Below are 19743 nucleotides of genomic sequence, written 5' to 3' on the forward strand. Positions count from 1 at the left end.
TATTGTCAGGATTATGATCCTATGTAAGCTAGTGAGGTCCTCATGGAGCTGTATGCAACTCTCAAACAAGATCAAGGTAATATGAAAATAGGACACAAGTTAGGATCACGATTGTTTAGACTCGGTGCTATCATAGTATCCTAAAACCTTGCTCATACCCACGTGGCCACATGGGGATATCCTAATACGCATCTAAAGAAAATTGGCGGCTTAGTGACATGAGCTTAAGCATTTTAGCACGGACCGGCCTATGCTTATGTATTGTTTTCCCTCTGAATTTGATGGAACTATCGAAGTGAGCACCCTTATCGAGTTTAGCACTTAATTAGGAAAATCTCGCCACAAAGCTTTAAAGAACCAAGCTATCCTCGTTTTGCTTGTATGTCCATATGCTACATGATGGTTCGAATCCCTATCTATACTCCACATCCACATGAATTGTTCGAATCATATTGATCGAGGCTTCCCATACCATCAAACCAGCAACACATTGTGATGAAAGAAGACTAGTCAAGTGTCAAGATCACAGGCGCTCGCTCCTCGAAATAGGGATGCCGATGTTGCCAAGCATTCTTATTGAGTTGAGCCTAGGCTCTGTAGTTGTGCGTAGATCTAGTTGTGCGCGAGGATGACACGCAAGGCCGACGTTTTCAGGGCTTGGAGTTGTTACGTTGAAAACTGCAATTGTCTAGTTATCTTTTGAAAACAGAAACCTGTTCTTTATTTTTTCGAGATGAAGCTGAAACTAGTTAGCATTTTATTCATCGCGCCAAAATCGATCCCCAATCATTTTCCTTTCCTGGGCTTATCAGCGCATATAGCTGGGCCACACAAGACAGGTGGGCCTAATGACCACAATTGCCTGGCCCGGTCGAAGCGCGCACCTCACCGCACCAACGCGTAGTCGTCGCATGGTAGAACTCGTGTCGTGGGCATACCGGTGTCCCCCACGCCCCCCCCCCTTCTCCTCTCGTGCACGGTGCGCCCCCTGCAATCCCCAAATCACGAGACGAGACGAAACTACTCCGCGCAGTTAAAGCAAAGCAAATCCAAACCAAATCAAACCCCCCACCCCCTTTCACCATCCTCTCCGCCCCGTAGTCGTCCTCTCCCCTTCCACCTCCCGATTCGCCCCGTCTCCCCCACAGGCCCTTCCCTGCCTCCGCCAGCGGCAAAACCCTAACCCTAGCCGGCGGGGATGGCGACGCAGCCGCCCTCCTCCGCCGCGGCCGCCGACCTCTACGAGACGGCCTCGCAGCCGGACCCCTCCGCCTCCGCCGCCGGCGACGCCTACACCTTCCTCGAGTTCAACACGCAGGGCGACGACTTCGACTACCCCGATTTCCCGGAGCTCTCGCAGCCGCCACCACGATCCGCGCCGCTGCCGCCCGTCGCCGCCACCGCATCATCGTCCTCGTCCTGGCCGGCCCCGCCGCCGCCGCCGCCCGACGCGGCCTCCCCAGAGCCCGATCTCGCGCCGCAGGACGTCCCCACCCCGCCGGCCTCCTCCTCCTCGCCGTCGCCGCGCTCCGCCTCCAAGGCGCGAACGTCTGCCGCGGCGGATGGGCTCGCCTCCGGGGTCGCCGCGCTCAGCTTCGAGGAGCCTGTAGGCGCTGGCGCCGGGGAGGATGGGTACGACTATGGCAAAGGCGACTTCGTGGAACATGCCTGCCGGTACTGTGGGATCCACAACCCCGCTTGCGTGGCCAGGTGCAACGTGCCCTCCTGCCGCAAGTGGTTCTGCAACTCGCGGGGGAACACCTCTGGCTCCCACATTGTCAACCACCTGGTTTGTCTCCTTACCTTTCGTCATGATGTAGCTTAGTTTGCTTATGTAAACGAGGATGGGTTAGTTAATTAGTTAATGTTTAAGATTGGCAAGCTGTTAATTCCATATTTCCGTTTATACTTTGCATCAATTTTAAGTTATATTAGTAAACATTAGTTCAGATGGCGCAGTTGCATGTTTGGTAGTATGTGTGTGTTTGTGTAGCTGAGGTGATCACAACCATCTTAAAATTAATGCAATGAGTCACAGTGGTTAGATCCTGCAATTTGTGTCGTATGAGCTGATAGCTGTGTCTCTAGTCTCTGCAATTTGCTAATCCTAGTGTTCTTCCTGGATTGATATTTTAGTAGATTAGTAAGATTTTCTGGTGAAATAGTCGTAGGTAAAATAACTTTGAGTCATGTTAATTCTCTTTTGAATTTTGATGTCGAAATAAGCCAATGTGCAATATTATATTAGTGGTTGTATATATGGGAAATGTTGCTGTGGGAATGAAAATATTGCTAGAATTGCTTATTTGGTTGACGCTTTTGTTGTTCTCTATTAATATTTGCATTGTTTTGTGAACGTAATAGTTGCTGCATGTTGTGGCAAATATGCTTCCTATTAGCCAGTAGTTCACTCGTTCAGTCGCTTTCAAGTGGGTTTCTGATACCGTCATTCGAACAGTTTGCTAGGAAAGTGATTTAATTGTATTTTCAGTGAAGACCATGTCAAGGTATAGGAATATGGCATTGGATGTCAACAGGGATACATTGTATCTTCTGTTCGAAAAAATTGTCCTATGATTGCCCGTATTGTGACATTTGTTTTGAACTTGTTATGTTGGAACTGTATTTGCTTATTGAAAGGCTCTGTAGTTATCCAGAAATTAGCTTTGCTAGCTATTATTAAGGCCACCCACACTGTAGCCTTGGCACACTTTTCGTGTTGAGGCATCGATGCCTGCTGCTGTGTGCTATGAGCTTGTCTAATCAAACCAAGAACTGGTGCAAGTGAACACATAAATGGTTACTCCAAAAGCTGAGCCATAGGGTCGTTTACAAGTGAAATGAAGGAGAGAGAATGGGACGGGAGAAAAGTGATGATATTTTATTCAGTTCAACTTATTCTAGAAAGATTATGCTGTAAGGAATATGTATATGTAAATCAACCGCCTGTAACTTGTAGGCTGAATCTTTCGCTTCATCAGTTCTACTGTACTTGCTGTCATAACAAAACCTTCAGCTTTGTGTACAAAATAAATATCTTGAGTGTAGGTTAGATCACTCATGCTTAAGTGCATTATTTTTTTGTGCCAGAATCCACCTGCTTTCACCTATTTATACGAAACTGTTGCTATGTAGATGGCAATAATCATGCATTTGTTGTTTGCAGGTCAGGGCCAAGCATAAGGAAGTGTGCCTTCACAAGGATAGCCCTTTGGGAGAAACAATTCTTGAATGCTATAACTGTGGTTGTCGGAATGTATTTCTTCTTGGGTTTATCTCAGCAAAGTCGGAGAACGTTGTTGTTCTTTTGTGCAGAGAGCCATGTTTGAGTGTAAATGCATTGAAGGATATGAACTGGGATCTTAGTCAATGGTGTCCTCTTATTGATGACAGGTGTTTCTTGTCATGGCTTGTAAAGGCAAGTGTTTTTCATGATGCTTTATGTGGTTGGTCTACCACGTGTATGTGCACTTGATGTAAGCTATTAACATTCTGATGGTTGACCAATTTACTTCTTTCCAGGTACCCTCAGAACAGGAGCAGCTAAGAGCTCGTCAAATTAGTGCTCAGCAAATTAACAAAGTAGAAGAGCTCTGGAAGACAAATCCTGATGCCTCCCTTGAAGACCTGGAAAAGCCTGGTGTAGATGATGAACCTCAGGCAGTGGTTTTGAAATATGAAGACGCCTACCAGGTTAGAACTTTACAAAGCTAAACATCTCTGTATTTCTGTTTCTTCAGATTACTTTTTACTACTGGCAATCTTTCAAATCTCAGTTGTTTGTCTATCATTGTAACTAGCATATCCTTACTCTTTTTTTTGCCAGTATCAAAATGTTTTTGCTCCGCTGATAAAGCTTGAGGCTGATTATGACAAGGTACTGTGTTCTGGGTATGATCTCATGTTTCTTTTATTTTTTCTATCACAGAACCGAATTGCATTATTGTTTTGTGCTTTGCTGCAGATGATGAAAGAGTCGCAGAGCAAGGATAATGTAACTGTTCGGTGGGATATTGGGCTGAACAAGAAGCGCGTAGCTTACTTCGTCTTTCCAAAGGTTTGTTTAATAAGAACTGAAATAAATGGGATTAGTGAATTTACACCATCATTTGTCATAAACTATGTTGGTTCTGCATCGTGCATTCTTTGCCTAACATGGGAAATCAATTATGTATTTTATAGGAAGATAACGAGTTGAGGCTTGTGCCCGGAGATGAGCTGCGCTTGAGATATCCTGGTGATAGCTCACATCCCACATGGCAGTCTGTGGGGCATGTGGTATGTGTATTAGAAACCTATTGATAATTGCTTGATAATCTTAATTGGGTTAATTTGACCTTTATGCCTGTGCTAAGAACATTGTTCCTCCAGATTAAGCTCACTGCCCAAGAGGAGGTGGCACTTGAGCTTCGTGCTAGTCAGGTATTAAGTACTTTTTTTTATTGTTTCTTTTTAGCATCCGCTCAGCCTATTGTAATTGTATCTCTGATTTTCAGGGGGTACCCACTGAACTAAGCGTTGGATTCAGTGTGGATTTTGTTTGGAAAAGTACTAGCTTTGATAGAATGCAAGGAGCAATGAAAACTTTCGCCGTGGATGAGACAAGTGTCAGTGGGTGAGTTCATTGCGTGGCCTTGTGGGCAAGATTAAGTTGTGCAGTTGGCATGTTAAAGTGATCGAACAACGAGGCTCTTTGTTTAAAAATGGCCTTACTAATTCCAAAAAGCGCTTCAAGTGAAAATTTTTAGCTAGTTGGTGAACTATTGAATTGTTTCTGATCTACATACACTTGTCAACTATTCATATTGCGGAATATTCTTAGTAGAGTGAAATGCGTGAGTGGTCCTTGAACTTGTAATGGAGTCAGGTTCATGGACTTCGAAAATGCAGATTTGGGTCCTCAAACTTGTTAAATCTGTCATCTATGTCCAAATTGACCAAAATACCCCACCGGTTGCTGATGTGGCATGCCATGTGGAGATCTCATATTGACAAGTCAAAATCATAGGGGTATTTTGGGTACTCTGGATCCATATAATGCATTTTAACAAGTTTATGGACCCTTATAAGAAGTTTCCAAGTTCATGTGCCTGGATGGCACTCCATGACATGACAAGTTTCAGAATCACTCGTGCATTTCACTCTTATCAGTTAGTAGTAGTTCTGTATTTGAGTTCTTTCTTGTATAGTTCCATCCTTCTAAAGTGTTTGTCACAGCTGTATCACTATTAACAAAGTTTTACATGTGTCTGTTCTATCACACAGATACATATACCATCACCTTTTGGGACATGAAGTTGAGCATCAAATAATACGTAATACCCTACCAAGACGCTTTGGTGCACCAGGACTTCCAGAACTAAATGCTTCCCAGGTACATTATATGTGTCTACTACCATTTCTTCTTAAATGTGCACAAGATATGTGTCTAGTAGCGTTCTTAAGATATAATCCATTTGTTACTGTTGGTTGATCTGCTGCTGTCTTCTGAATTTCTTGGTGTGTATGTTCAGGTTTTAGCAGTTAAAAGTGTCCTCCAGAAGCCAGTTAGTTTGATTCAAGGTCCACCTGGCACTGGAAAAACTGTCACATCTGCTGCAATTGTTTATCACATGGCAAAACAAGGTCAAGGACAGGTATAAGGCTGTAAGAGTCTGTTATTTGCTATGCTGATATATTTTGGGAGAATTGTTTGACCTCTTTGACCTTGTTTATCCTCCAAATCTTAGGTTCTTGTATGCGCACCAAGTAACGTTGCTGTTGATCAACTGGCGGAGAAGATAAGCTCAACTGGTCTCAAGGTACATTGAAGCCTGCTTGGAATTTATCCGTGCAGGATGACCCTAAGGCTGCACTCTGCTTGAAATTTCTGCTTTAAACAGTTTCTCAACTGGCCTCATTTTTCTTCTCTACTTCCTGTTGAGTATGTTATTGCTGTTTAGTCTAAATACACCATAGCTGTTTGGATGATTAACTGAGCATGATTAGTACATTTGGATGAGTACTAACAGCTCTGAATCTGTCACGAGCAATAAATGTTTAGTTCTTTGGTGCTGTTGTCCCGATATTGATGCTGTATTTCGTGATCTGTTATTAATTATAATTTTGGGCTACAGGTTGTTAGGCTGTGTGCAAAATCTCGAGAAGCTGTTTCATCTCCTGTTGAGCATCTTACACTTCATTATCAGGTACATCCAAAATTTTTATCTGGTTGCTTTGTTGGAAATTTGTCTGAATGTTACTAATGCTTCTCTTAAACAATGCAGGTTAGGCACCTGGATACATCTGAAAAGAGTGAATTGCACAAGCTACAGCAACTGAAAGATGAGCAAGGTAATTTATTCATGTTGTGGTGCCAGTAAGCCACAATCGACCATTTGTCGAGGGTTTCAATGTGCCCTTAGTAGCAGAGTTTATTGAGTGAGTATTCTTACATGCGTATTTTGTTTTGGTAGGTGAATTGTCCAGTAGTGATGAGAAGAAGTACAAGTCACTAAAACGTGCCACTGAAAGAGAGATACTGCAAAGTGCTGATGTCATTTGTTGCACCTGTGTTGGTGCTGGAGATCCCCGTCTTTCAAACTTCCGTTTCCGACAAGTAACGACTATACACCTGCTGCTGCCTTAGTGTTAACATAGATGTCTTCTCTGTAATATATCCTGAAGCAACCGTGAACTTTATTATCAGGTTCTTATTGATGAGTCCACACAGGCAACGGAGCCTGAATGTCTTATTCCTTTGGTGCTCGGTGTCAAGCAGGTAACAACAATAGTTTCGCTGATTAAGGTTTATGTTATTATATTATATCTTGTATTTATACTCTTACAATTCATTTAGGTTGTTCTCGTTGGAGATCATTGCCAATTGGGTCCAGTCATCATGTGCAAAAAAGCAGCTCGTGCAGGGTTAGCACAATCTCTGTTTGAACGCCTTGTTATCCTGGGAGTGAAGCCATTCAGGCTACAGGTAATACTTGCGTGTGTTGTGTTATGTAGGAATTGCTACCTTGGTGTCAATTATTCTCTCCCAGCTTCATCCCGCAACGTTAGTAATATATGAAGGCTATGATTCTATTTTTGTGCCTTAACAATTTATTAGTTCTCTTCTCATGTCCAGTTTTCCGTAGAGATGGTTATTCCTGAAACTTGGCCATTGGAACTATTGGTTTTTTATTAGATTTTTATTATGGAGCATATCCACGTTGTTGCAATGATGTGTTACGCATGCAAGCACTTACCTTGTACTCCTTCCATCTTTAAGTCTATGATGTTTAGGACAAGCTCATGTAGTTCAAAAAACAGATGCAATATATTTTGAGGATAAAGAATAAATATTTGACGCTAGAGAAAAGACATTTTCTGAAAGAACCTGTAATATTGTGTAAAGGCGTTTCAACCATCATTGGGCCTGATCTTTGATACTTAACATAACCATATATAGTGGAAATGAATGTCTAAAGGTGATGTCCATGTTTGATTTTTTTCTGTTCATATTAATTATGTTAAAGCTTTAAGCAATGGCTGCAGTAATTAACTTAGAAGACATCTACTCTCTACCATCCGCCCATCTGCGATCATTCTAAATTAATCATCTCTGATTTACAGGTCCAGTATAGAATGCACCCTTGCCTCTCAGAATTTCCGTCCAACTGCTTCTATGAAGGCACACTGCAAAATGGAGTAACTGTTAATGAGAGGCAATCATCTGGAATTGATTTTCCTTGGCCTGTTCCAAATCGGCCTATGTTCTTCTATGTGCAGGTAGCTTGTTCGACAATCTTTGAACTATCATGTTTGAAACACAAAAGCTCTTCCAATTTGCACGCATATTTATAACAATTTTCTGCAGATGGGACAAGAAGAGATCAGTGCTAGTGGGACATCATATCTGAATAGAACTGAAGCTGCAAATGTTGAAAAAATTGTAACAACATTTTTAAGAAGTGGTGTTGTACCAAGCCAGGTATTTTTACTCTGTTCATCTTATGACCAGAATATTGCTTATCTTATGGAGAACACCACATAATCCCTGGCACAGTGGTACTCATGTATTGTTGAACTTACAGATTGGAGTTATCACACCTTATGAAGGACAAAGGGCATACATTGTAAATTACATGTCAAGGAATGGCTCTCTTCGCCAACAACTTTACAAGGAAATCGAGGTTGGCGACAAAACATGTAAAAACGTAGTGTTAATCCCTTTATAGAAGGTTGCTTTGCTTAAGTTTTGCACCTCTTTCAGGTAGCAAGTGTAGACTCGTTTCAGGGAAGAGAGAAAGACTACATTATTCTGTCGTGTGTTAGAAGCAATGAGCACCAGGTATGCTTCTGTGCTGTTACAGTGGTGGTTTGCGCTATTTTACTAGCCATTGAATGTTCATTATGCAACTATCTTTGTTTTGTTTATTTGGGATTTGTTTATGTGAGTTGATACTTGAAACCATTTTGTACCTGTTGATATGGAGTATTCCTGGATGCTCATCTATTCATTTATTTCTTTGTGCAATCCATTTCATTTGCAACATTTAATTACCTTCTTGCTTGTTACACCTTACCTGTTTGTGCTTAATGAGCAAACTGTTTTGTAGCACGTCCATGTAAACTGACGCCTTCTTTATGCTCTCTCAGGGAATTGGGTTTCTCAATGATCCACGCAGGTTAAATGTTGCTCTAACTCGTGCACGGTATGGCATAGTTATTCTTGGGAACCCAAAAGTATTGAGCAAGCAGCCCCTTTGGAATAGCTTGTTGACACATTACAAGGTAAGTTTTCCTTTCATACATTTGGATGTTGATTTAGATTGCTGGTTTTTGTTTCTTTTGGGGGTGAAGTGTGGCAATTTATAAACATTTGGGGTTTGTGAACGGCTATCAATTATGTTAATTTGTGTTATTTTGAGATTCATATTCAATTTTTGTGTATTTAGGAGCATGAGTGTCTGGTAGAAGGACCTTTAAATAACTTAAAGCAGAGTATGGTGCAATTTCAGAAGCCAAAAAAGGTGAACCATCTTCCCCAGATCACTGCTGTGATGCATCCTGACATGTTTGTTTTCCTCTCTCATCAATGCTATTTTGGTAAGTATAGATCTATAATGACCGGAGATTGTTCCTGGGTGGTGGTCAAGGTGTTATGCATGGAACCAACTTTGGGGCTGGGGCCAACCCAGCAGCAGATAAAAGAAGTGGTAGGGGGAAAGGTATATACAGTTACACATTCATGTTGTGATTTTTTTTAACATGAAAATTTTCCTTTCAACCTGTGACACCTCTCCCCCCTCAAATACAGGACAATCATTTGTTCCTTATGGCCCCCCAAATGGGGTTCATAAACCTGGTGTGCACCCAGCGGGCTATGCTGTTCCTCGTATGCCTTTTCCTCCATTTCCTGGGGCTCCACATTCTCAACCATATGCAATTCCAACTCGTGGAATGCATGGGCCCATTGGAGCTGTTCCACCGGTGCCTCAACCTGGAAGTAGAAATTTTGGGGCACCTCGTTCCAATACGGGTGGTCCTATTGGTGGCCACCTTGCTCATCAACAGAACTCTCAGCAGGCTATGGGTGGCATAGGGTCAAACTTTAACTACACTGGCTTGGAGAATCCTAGTAGTCAGCCTTCTGGTGGAGCCCAGATGTCCCAAACTGGATTGATGACACAGGTTTGCTTGTTTCTCTCTCATAATACTGGAAATAACAGTAGTCACATAGTAACATTTCCCTTTGCAACTTAGATGCCTGTCCAAGGACTCAGTCAAACATTCCGTGATGGTTTTTCCATTGGTGGGATGTCTCAGGTACTAACAATAAATGATGCCTGACATTATTATCTTATTTGTACTCTCCGTTGATGCAATACTTATTTGTTGGTTTGCTAGGACTTCTTCGGAGATGATTTCAAGAGCCAAGGATCTCATGTGCCTTACAACATTGCAGATTTCTCTACCCAGGTTTGTGTACTACATCTAATCACGTGCAATTTTTACTATATCTATACATTTGCTGAATGGCTTTGTGAAATTTAATCAACCAATTATGTATTCTTTTTTTGGCTCATAAAAGTTTCCATTTACAGGCTTCTCAAGGTGGTTATGGTGTTGAGTTTACTCAAGCACCCCAATCTGGATACTCTGGGAATTATATGAACCAAAATGCACATCCAGGATACTCCCACATTGGTACAACCAATGACATCGTATCTCAGGTCTGTTTGTTGATATCAGTTCATTACTATTATGTTAAGTAACCTATTCTTGAGCATGCCCATGTATATGTATGCTCCTAAGTCTGTCGATATGATCCAGGATCACATGGCCCATGGATCTCATGGAATGTTTACACAAGCGGGATATAATGATCCCTCGCAAGATGAGTCATCTCAGATGCATTATGGAATGGCATCTGCTGGCCCTCTCCAGTCACAGGTCGGTTGTCTTCCTATATCTGCATCCATTGTTTCCTTCATTGACTTGAAAGTTGTAGCAGGCATAACTAGCATTGCATTTTTGCAGAACATGATGAACCCCTTATACTCTCAATCCTATGCCCACTATAACACCCAACCACAGTCTCTTCAACCTCCTCCACAGTGATAATGAAAGCTTGTGATTGGCTGAAGCCACATTTTGGAAGTTTGGTGGGTTGCAACTTTGGCCCACAGGTTGTGCCCTTCTGCACTATTTCGGATTGATGGTGCATAGACATCAGATGCAAGCAACGAGAACAAGCATATCATGGCACACTATGTATTGGATATTTGTCAGGGCAGGCTTGTACAAGATGGCTATGGCTATTGACCAACGACCAGTGCTGAGGAGCACAAGGATTGCAACGTATCTCGTTGTCGATGTTGTAGTTCACTACGCGGTTTTGACAACAAGAGGTGTCATATTGTGCATTGAGAGAGGTTGATGGCGCTACCCTCATCCCTCACCTGTATAGAAAGGCAATCGGGGCCTATAGTGGTATGATGTGAATATTCCAGGATTTGCTGCCATCAAAAGTCAAAGGTGCAGCGATTGCATGCCTCCATGGTACCACGAAGGCGCCTGCAGAGTGGCTTTGTATAGAGGTGTTATTGGTGGGGGTGGCCAACCCTTTCAGATAGCGCACGTGCCTGAGATATTTTACCTTTACATTATGTATGCATTCGATATAGTTTTTATATTTATGCAACAGAAATGGTGTAGATGATGTTGGCGAAAGTAGAGTTTGCGATGATTAGAAATTGGGAGTACTTTGTGTAACTTTGCTTGGTCGCCGTATCTTGTGGGGGGATGGCTTGATCGTTTTGGGCTTTACTTCTATAATTTGGTTAATTATGAGAAATGCTTTGATCATGCCTTGTTGAAACCCATATTTGTTCCTCTATCTTGAAGCAAGTGGTTCTTTTTTCAGAGGTCAATTCTGGAATAAATGTGTTTTTGCTGGCGTTGTGCTATGCAAATGAAATCGGAAAAATATGTACACTAGTCCACTGTTTCCGTTGGATATGGCAACTCTGCCGGAGTCCTGTTCTGATGGTCAGTGAACAATATTTGCAATAGTGCAGGTGGAATTCTTTATTTGTTTTTGATAGTTTGGGGTCCAGAAATGTGCATTTGAAACCTGAAACGTCCTAAAGGGTCATGGGATAACGGTTGTGATGCTCTACATGTCCATGTCTGGGCTATGTTTTCTACGGAGTATACTTTACATTTACAAAACGCACACACACAGCATGAAGCCATTACTATAGAGCTGTTTGAGTACATTATTTTCCAAAAGTGTTATACATTTTTTTTGCGAAAAAAATATTATACACATTGAAAGATAATGTGTATGCCACGTGAAGTAGTCACCTGGATGGCAAAATATTCATTGTGGGTCAGAGATACTCAGATAGGAGCTACGTAACCTCAAGGTGAAAATAAAACATGAGATAGAAGGAAGAGGCTGATAAATTTCGAGCACCCAGTTTAGTCCAGCTCAGCCCAAATACAAATTCGTTTCGGGTCCAGCACGAGCAGAGCAGCACAGCCCAGCCCAGCCCAACAACAACTCTCCCATCCCTCCTCGCTCTCTCCAAAATCGCCCGAATCCCCAGCTTCCCTAGCACCCACTCCCCCACGGCGGCATCCGTCGAAATCCGCAAGGGCAGCCAGGCGAGGCGACGAGAGAGTGGAAAACGAGAGAGGGGTAGAGAAAAAAAAAATGCTGCGCCACGCCGCCCGCCGTCTCGCCTCCCGCGCCGCAGTGGCGCCCACCGCCCGCCGGGCGCTCGCCACGGCGGAGGTGCCCGCGGAGGCCGCCGAGGACTCCACGTTCGTGGAGGCGTGGAAGAAGGTCGCCCCCAACCTCGAGCCCCCCAAGACGCCCATCTCCCTGATGCAGCCGCGCCCGCCCACTCCGGCCGCCATCCCCACCAAACTCACCGTTAACTTCGTCCTCCCATACAAGTCCGAGATCGCCAACAAGGAGGTATACCCGTCCGCCGCCCCCGGCCCCTCCGCCATTTCTGGCCCCAGATCTGTGTGTTCGGGCGTTTCTAGGGTTTGTGGTCTGCGCGATCTGGGGATTGGTTTGGCCTATGGAGGCGATGTTTTGACGATACATGCCCCCGCCTTGATCTGGTTCGCACGGCCCGATGTGAACCTCCGTTTGGGGTCGTCGTGTTTTGGTTAGCGGCTGTGAGTTCGATGTAAGGTGGTACGGTGAGTGCTGTTAGCTGGCGTTTTTGTTGAGGTCAAATTTCTTTGATCCGATCAATGTTCACATGATCCTACAGGCTTTCACACTGAGTGTGGCTGTTAACCAGGTATTACATTGTTTGTGATGTTGTCCTTGTATTGGTCAATGTGGTGGAGCCCTCCAGATAAATGGTGTTGGTTGGCTTCAGTCACTTAACTGATGAGTTACAGCATTTGACTTCTCCGATTGCAAGTGATTGTGCTGATAATGGTTCCTTTTATTTTGGTTATTGGATGTATATGAGTTGCTGCAATTTAGAGCATCTTGGTTGAATATCTTTAAGCAGCCAAAATACCTACCTACCTGCATAGCTTTCTTTTATTCACTTTCATCCTTTTGTTTTCTGGGGTTAGGATTGTGTCTCATGTCTCATCATTTCGGGTTCCTTGCAGAGTTTTCTTTCACCAATTCATTACCTCATCTTAATGTCTGTATTATGTGTTTTCCTCCTTTTTTATACTAGTGTCTACAGTGTTACATCTTCTGTTGTCATGTTTGTTTAATTTTTCCTATTTTCTCGTAGTTCTTTAGCTGAAATGTTGAATCAAGGATAAGTGACCTAGATTTATACCAATTCTTATCATGTAACTGTGCGTGTCTTGCTTGAATAAGGTCATCACTTCGACACCATTTAGTATTGTTTTGAAGTTCGATGCCATAAAACTCCATCTTAGTCTGGTGTCTTTTAATTGCTTTTCAGTTTGTGGTATAAATAGTTGTTTGTTCTTGTCCTGAATAGACCAAGTAGAGGCTTAATCTGTGTGAATTGGTTTCTTATCGGTAAAGGTAGCTTGGTGCCATCATTGGTTTTTGCTCATGTTCATGATTCTTGTTCCTTATTTGTAAAAGTAGCTTGCTGACATCAATGGCTGTGTCCTTTCACCAATTCTCATACCATGATATGGCACCAATCACTAGATATTTATCATGCTTATTGATGCATAGTTGCCTGAAACTGCTCCCTATGGACTGGTATTGTTGAACTTACCGTTCAGAGGGTTGATCTTAGTATAATTCAAGGGTTTGTTTAAGCTGAATCCATGCGGATTTTTTTTGCATCAGGATCATTTTGCACATTGCTTATTTGTGTGTCATGCAAACCTATATGTCAAAATGGAACTCTTTACATTATGATGTTTGGTGTGTAGATTTTAGGATTTGATCCCTACCATCTTGTTTTGCCATTGCTATATAACAGGATTTGGTATCTGGATTACATTGCATTCTTGTGTCATTATGATATGGTTGTTGCTTTTCTTGTGTAGCTTATCTTAATGGGCCATGTTCGCATCAGTTTGCTTTCTTGTATAGCTTATCTGACAATAGTTTTCCTCTTCAGTTGCCTTTTATTGATGCGGTTCTGTTTCCACTTGTTTTCAGGTTGACATGGTGATCGTACCAGCTACTACTGGTCAGATGGGTGTTTTGCCAGGCCATGTTGCAACAATTGCTGAGCTCAAGCCTGGTGTTCTCTCAGTACATGAGGGGAACGATGTGACCAAGTACTTTGTGAGCAGTGGGTTTGCATTCGTCCATGCAAACTCCATAGCTGACATTGTTGCTGTTGAGGCGGTCCCTGTGGATCAGATCGACCCAGCCTTGGTCCAAAAGGGTCTCGCTGATTTCACTGCCAAGCTTGGGTCAGCCTCAACTGACTTGGAGAAGGCTGAGGCTCAGATTGGAGTCGATGTCCACAGTGCGCTCAATGCTGCATTGACCAGTTAATTGATGACACCTCAAGTTGTTTGCGTCTGTCTTTTGCATCTACATTTTTAGAATGTGAGTTGGAAGTTTGCATACTCATGGACATGGGATGGAGGGAATGATCCTAAATAAATTATACTCCATCTAAAACAAGGACTTTTGTTTCTTCTTTTACATGAATCCTGCATGGATTTCTTTTTGTACTGGTGAATATTTTTCCTCTGAGATCCAAGACCTGGTGCTGCTTTCAGTTTTCATTGAGTTGGGCCTTGAATCAGATGAAATAGATGCGCCATTTTGTAGCTCCAGTAAAATGTCAAATATTACTACGTTTACTTTCAAGAGCAATATATGCCACGCTTCCGAATCAATACAACGCTTCCGAATTAATACACTCTTAACGGTTCTAAACTCAAATGCTCCAGCAGTGAAAATATCTGCACCCCCCGCGGGTGGTGGACGACGTATGTTAATTTCAAATATTCAAAAAGATACTGATATCAGACTAAAATGTGCTGGCTACACGCCTATCCCAAAATGACAAATATTTAAGAATCGATGTATGGTCTGGGGTAGATACCAAAGAGACAGATCGAACTGAGAAGTGAAATGGTCCGTCCTACAAAGTTTGTGAACTTCTCATTGCCAAACCCTGTCATGCCAGTTAGCTCCTCAGACCACATTCCACGACAGAGATGCCAAACAACCTAGTCTCCTGTGTGGTACTAATAAACAAACCTTGCCACAGATGTGGCTGTGAACCAAACAGACGCCAAACTCAAATCAAACATGGCAAACCGCCTAACCCTACAACACGTGGCCACAAACCAAAGAGACCCCGGCCTTAACTAGCCATCGAATAAGAGAGCGCAGCAAAAGAAAACGGCACACCCTTCACAACTTTGGTGAGTTTCGTAAAAATATATCAACTCAGGCTTTCTTACGAGAACCAAGCATGGAATAGGTAGATAGAACTGCAAACGATTTTCAGCGCAAGGCCACAAATAATGCCCATATTCTACATCGTAGGAGGTCCTGGTTTAATAATCAAAGAACAACTGCAGTTAGGTTACAACAACATCGATGTCCTTAGAGCTACATTCAAATGTTGGATAGGCATGCCCAGCCTAGGTACAAGAGTGAGGCAGCATGAAAGAATTTTACCGATCTGCTGATCTTGCCAATGGTGCTCTTATATACGAATTCAAGGGTCTCTAGACCTTGCAAAACTCCCGTCTTCCCCCAGCGTCATGCCACATCTTTGTGGAGCTTCATAGCCTCATACATGAGGTTTCATGGCTTGTGGAGCTTGAAGCCGAAGACGCGAGGAACGTAGCGCTGTGAGGGCTTCTGGGGCTTGAGGTGCTCGTATGTCATCAGGAACAGATGGGGGAATGTCGTCCCAAAGTATGCACCATCGATGTCTGAACAAGGTTAAGAAAATAGCAGAATATAACAAAATGGCAATATTCTGCAACTTTGGAACCACAATAACACAGAAGCAGAGTTAGCGGATCCCACATACTCAACAATACTGTTCTATCAGAGTTGAAAACACATGGCGATTGCTAATGGCTATATGGACAGGTATACTGTTTAATGGTGTTTCATGACAACGGACGCAGAGCTGTGGTGAATGGGTGGTTAGCACATATGAGAACATTTGCAGCCCTTTCTCAGTGTCAGATTTAACAAAAGATACCCTTTGTTTTGAGTTCTCACAAAGAGGTCGGAGTTTGAAAAACACATGCATTAAGACAGTCTAATAAGAGAATGGTTAGGATACTGCCTTGGTACTTGGACCGTGGGTAGTAGATATCTTCACACTTGGGGCAGTATATCTTCACAGTACTAGACCGATGGATATCCGATTGTCCAACAGGTAGGCATGGTTGACCGCAGCAGTAAACTCGTGGGCACCGCCCAAAGTCGTAGTTCTTATATTTCTCCAGCTGCCCCAAAAAGCAACCCTAATAAATAAAACTCTATCAAAGTGCAAAGACACAAGTTAGAGCAGAATATGTACCATTGCAGCCAGTCCTTTACTGGTCAGAATGTAGCGTGCATGAATCAGCCCATACAACATCTCTGCAGCTGATTCTACCAGCTCATTCTGTTCCTCAGTGAACATATCACCTACACAATTACATGACTGAAAAACATCAACCAGATGATAGGTAACCAAGGGATACGGCAACAAAAAAAAGCCTTTCATCCCAAGCAAGTTGGGGTAGAGCTTGAGATGGAATCCAACAAGAGTCACAAATAAAAGATGTAATATATAAAAGTTAAAATAGTAGCAGTAATAATAGATCAAACATCACCTGATGATCAAGTCTAGATACTCCCTCCGATCACAAATACAAGAAGTTTTAACTTTTAAGTTTGCCATAAGTAAAACCTTTTTTTTACTTTGACCATAAATAGCTAGAAATCCAAATAGTGTTGCAACATAAGGTTGATGCTACTGGATTCATCATGAATATCATATTCATAATATATAGCGTTTTTCATTTGAAACAATATATTTTTACAGAGAATGGTAGTCAAAGTTGCACATTGTAAACAGTATTGATTTCTGAAACTACTTATATATTTCTCATCCAACAGGGTATACATTTCTCACATATTCTTATCAATCACATGACACCTAGCAGCCACAGTATCAAATTTTCAATGAAAAGAATCGCTCTAACACAAACTTTGGTCTCCAAGAATTCTTTAAGATAGGAGCAAGAAATAGATAAGGAGTGTTTTGAATATAGTTGTTAAACTTGTCGTAAATAATCAATGTTAATATCCTTAAAGTAGCAACAGAGATATCACAAGCACAAAATGCTAAAGGGCAGAAATATGCAGTAGTTCACAGCATGCTAAAGATATGATCATCTATTGGGCCCGAGTTTCGCTGACAACATTATAACATAATATAACAATAGAGTTGACCCACTGTCCGCTCTCCGTTGCAACCAGATAATCTAAAAATGGGTGAACCAGTTGCATTGATGGTTTCCTAAGAAGTATATGTAACTCTAGCAAGACTATCAATCTAAACATGTGGAATAAATCCACTACTGCCAGCTCAACAATGGACCGAACTGAGCTGGATGTAACACATTTCACATGCAGGATAAAAAAGCTGGTGCTCTCAAGATATGTATTGGAAAAGATTAATTGTTAGCTGTAAACATGGCATTCTGAAGCATCCTATATGTCTAGATTAAGGCATCTAATTGACTAAAAAGAAGATAATGAATCCAGAACTAACCATTGTAGGATAAACCCACTACTGCCAGCCCAATGATGGACAGAATTGAGTTGGGTGTAACACATTTCATGCAGGACAAACAAAGCTGGTGCTCTCAAAACATGGATTGAAAAAAATAAATTAATTGTTGGTTGTAAAGATGGCATTCTGCAACATCTTGTATTTCTAACTAAGACATCTAATTGACTAGAAAAATTGTAGGAATGTACAAAACTATGTAGCTACACTTTCACCTTTTTTGTTTGCAAGACCTAGCATCATATCTGTTAGGAACAGGAAATGCAGAAGCCCTGTATGGGACTCTGAATCCTAACAAAGCCTTTATAATATCCAAATATAACAACAGAGAATGCCTGGATCATAAACACCCACCATTAGGTTTAATGTGCATGAGTAATTATGTAGAACACTTACCATGAGATGACTCGATATCTAAAATGAGATCGAGAGCATAATCATAATAAGGAACTTGGCTGCTGAGGCCACAAAGGTTGAAGTCATCTTGTATGTAGTCATCGTCGACCTCACAGAAGAACTCGTTCCCTCTAAGGTTGCAATACCATGAAATCCATGAGGTGTCTTCCCCATCAGAGCCACTAACATCTGACGCTTCGCTATCAGAATCAGACTCCCCTGGAATGTTAAGGATGAATGTCAATGCATGCATGCTTAAGGATTATGACGCAAATACAACAGTAAATACAACCCATCATAAACTCAAAGCTAAACTGGTAGAAAAAGCAACAGCAAGCAGAACTTCTATAACTCGCATGATCTGCATTGTAACAACTGGAATAAATGCTAACTAGAAATGTTTTGTATCATACAACACTAGATGACAACTCAAAAGTTCAAACACATACTCTACACAGTTCCTTTTATCCCAACTTATAGCACTAAAGCTCTAAACAAACAATACATTAAAACAAAAGCGTCTAAGTTGAATCAAACCAAGCTTTGCGTCTTGATTACAGCCGCAAGTACTGAAAACCTGCACATCAAGAGCTCACTCGAAAAGGACATGAAAACATTCGAAACCTAACATTTGCTTAATATACCCTGTCACCGAGGACCGAGCTCCCAGGCCAATCCCACACGTTTAAGCAAAAACTGAACAAAAAATCCCAGACACACCCGCTCTAATTTGAACATAAACATCCATGCGCAGGCGCATCAACAGTTCGCAACCCCAATCCCCAAACCAATCTCCTTCCTCCCCCTCCTACTTCGATTCACCGAAAAGCAACGCAGCTGCCACGGCTTCATGAGCACACCAAACAGCCGCCGGATTCGCGGCACGGCACGAACCCACGACGCGGCGGCACCTGAAACTGGAAGGGGAAAAAGGCAGGAGACATCACCTTCGGAGCAGCGGCCCTTGGGGATGGACGACGCGGAGGACGGCACGACGAGGCGGTGGTGGTCCCGCCCGCCGCCGCCTCCCGCCGACCCCCTCGACGTGGACGGCGACGCGACCGCCTTCTCGAGGTGCTTGTCGAGCGCGTCGCTGATCCGCTTCCGGTCCAGCCCCGCTCCCCCCTGCTTATACATCTCTCTCCTTCCTCCTCCCCCTCTCTCTCCTCCCCACGACGCGGCCTCTCTGTCTCTCTCCCTTCTCTCACACGGGGCGCGCCATTGGCACGACGCCGCGGGACGGACGGGGCGAGGCGAGGGTAGGGTTAGGGTTTGCGCGCGGGGACGAGGAGGAAAGCTAGGAGGGAGAAGGGGCCGTGGGGGAGCACGAGCGAAGGGAGAGAGGACACGCCGCGAATTTTGAAGGGAGGGGCGGGTGGGAATGCAAAATTGCTGGGGTCGGAATCAGAGCAGCTATCTGCTAGCTACCAATTGCCCATTTGCCCCCAGCCGCTGCTGATCATGGGAATGTCGTGCAGCTCCACCAGATATTTTGTTGGACAGGTGATGCGATTTGCCGTTGCAATCCAATCCGGCATTGATTTGCTGTAACCTTGAGTATTAATTGCCCGGAAGCAGATCAGAGTCCGATCCCTGCTTAAAAGAAAGTGTATTGATTAATCAG

The 19743-nt window shown here is 43.0% G+C and overlaps 3 protein-coding genes across 5 annotated transcripts; 2 read left to right on the forward strand and 1 right to left on the reverse strand.

The window, feature by feature from the left end:
- Positions 1-970: 970 nt before the first annotated feature.
- Positions 971-11400, forward strand: LOC112880160 (regulator of nonsense transcripts 1 homolog). 2 transcript variants are annotated; one of them, XM_025944656.1, is made up of 29 exons: positions 972-1789; positions 3167-3418; positions 3523-3693; positions 3827-3877; positions 3965-4057; positions 4183-4278; positions 4372-4422; positions 4497-4615; positions 5266-5374; positions 5514-5636; positions 5730-5801; positions 6117-6188; positions 6267-6333; positions 6456-6598; positions 6689-6760; positions 6839-6967; positions 7606-7761; positions 7850-7963; positions 8067-8165; positions 8246-8323; positions 8632-8766; positions 8931-9005; positions 9092-9203; positions 9293-9666; positions 9739-9801; positions 9883-9954; positions 10080-10208; positions 10309-10428; positions 10516-11400. In XM_025944656.1, exons 1-29 carry the CDS (start codon positions 1199-1201, stop codon positions 10594-10596), a joined length of 3819 nt encoding a protein of 1272 aa, XP_025800441.1. In that variant the 5' UTR covers positions 972-1198; the 3' UTR covers positions 10597-11400. The 2 variants fall into 2 exon arrangements, with proteins under 2 accessions (XP_025800442.1, XP_025800441.1); XM_025944657.1 differs by lacking the exon at positions 9739-9801 and having other exon boundaries at positions 971-1789.
- Positions 11401-12098: 698 nt separating this feature from the next.
- On the forward strand, positions 12099-14694 carry LOC112882704 (ATP synthase subunit delta', mitochondrial). Its single transcript, XM_025947819.1, has 2 exons — positions 12099-12463; positions 14114-14694. Exons 1-2 carry the CDS (start codon positions 12197-12199, stop codon positions 14456-14458), a joined length of 612 nt encoding a protein of 203 aa, XP_025803604.1. The 5' UTR covers positions 12099-12196; the 3' UTR covers positions 14459-14694.
- Positions 14695-15402: 708 nt separating this feature from the next.
- On the reverse strand, positions 15403-19500 carry LOC112880556 (putative casein kinase II subunit beta-4). 2 transcript variants are annotated; one of them, XM_025945237.1, is made up of 5 exons: positions 19067-19500; positions 18120-18338; positions 16464-16573; positions 16227-16389; positions 15403-15861 (listed from the first exon to the last, which is right to left on the reverse strand). In XM_025945237.1, the coding sequence occupies exons 1-5, from the start codon at positions 19254-19256 to the stop codon at positions 15731-15733; spliced, it is 813 nt and encodes a 270-aa protein (XP_025801022.1). In that variant the 5' UTR covers positions 19257-19500; the 3' UTR covers positions 15403-15730. The 2 variants fall into 2 exon arrangements, with proteins under 2 accessions (XP_025801022.1, XP_025801021.1); XM_025945236.1 differs by having other exon boundaries at positions 16224-16389; positions 19067-19493.
- Positions 19501-19743: the final 243 nt, after the last annotated feature.

Source organism: Panicum hallii, chromosome 2 (assembly GCF_002211085.1).
Source record: "Panicum hallii strain FIL2 chromosome 2, PHallii_v3.1, whole genome shotgun sequence".
Taxonomy (NCBI): Eukaryota; Viridiplantae; Streptophyta; class Magnoliopsida; order Poales; family Poaceae; genus Panicum; species Panicum hallii.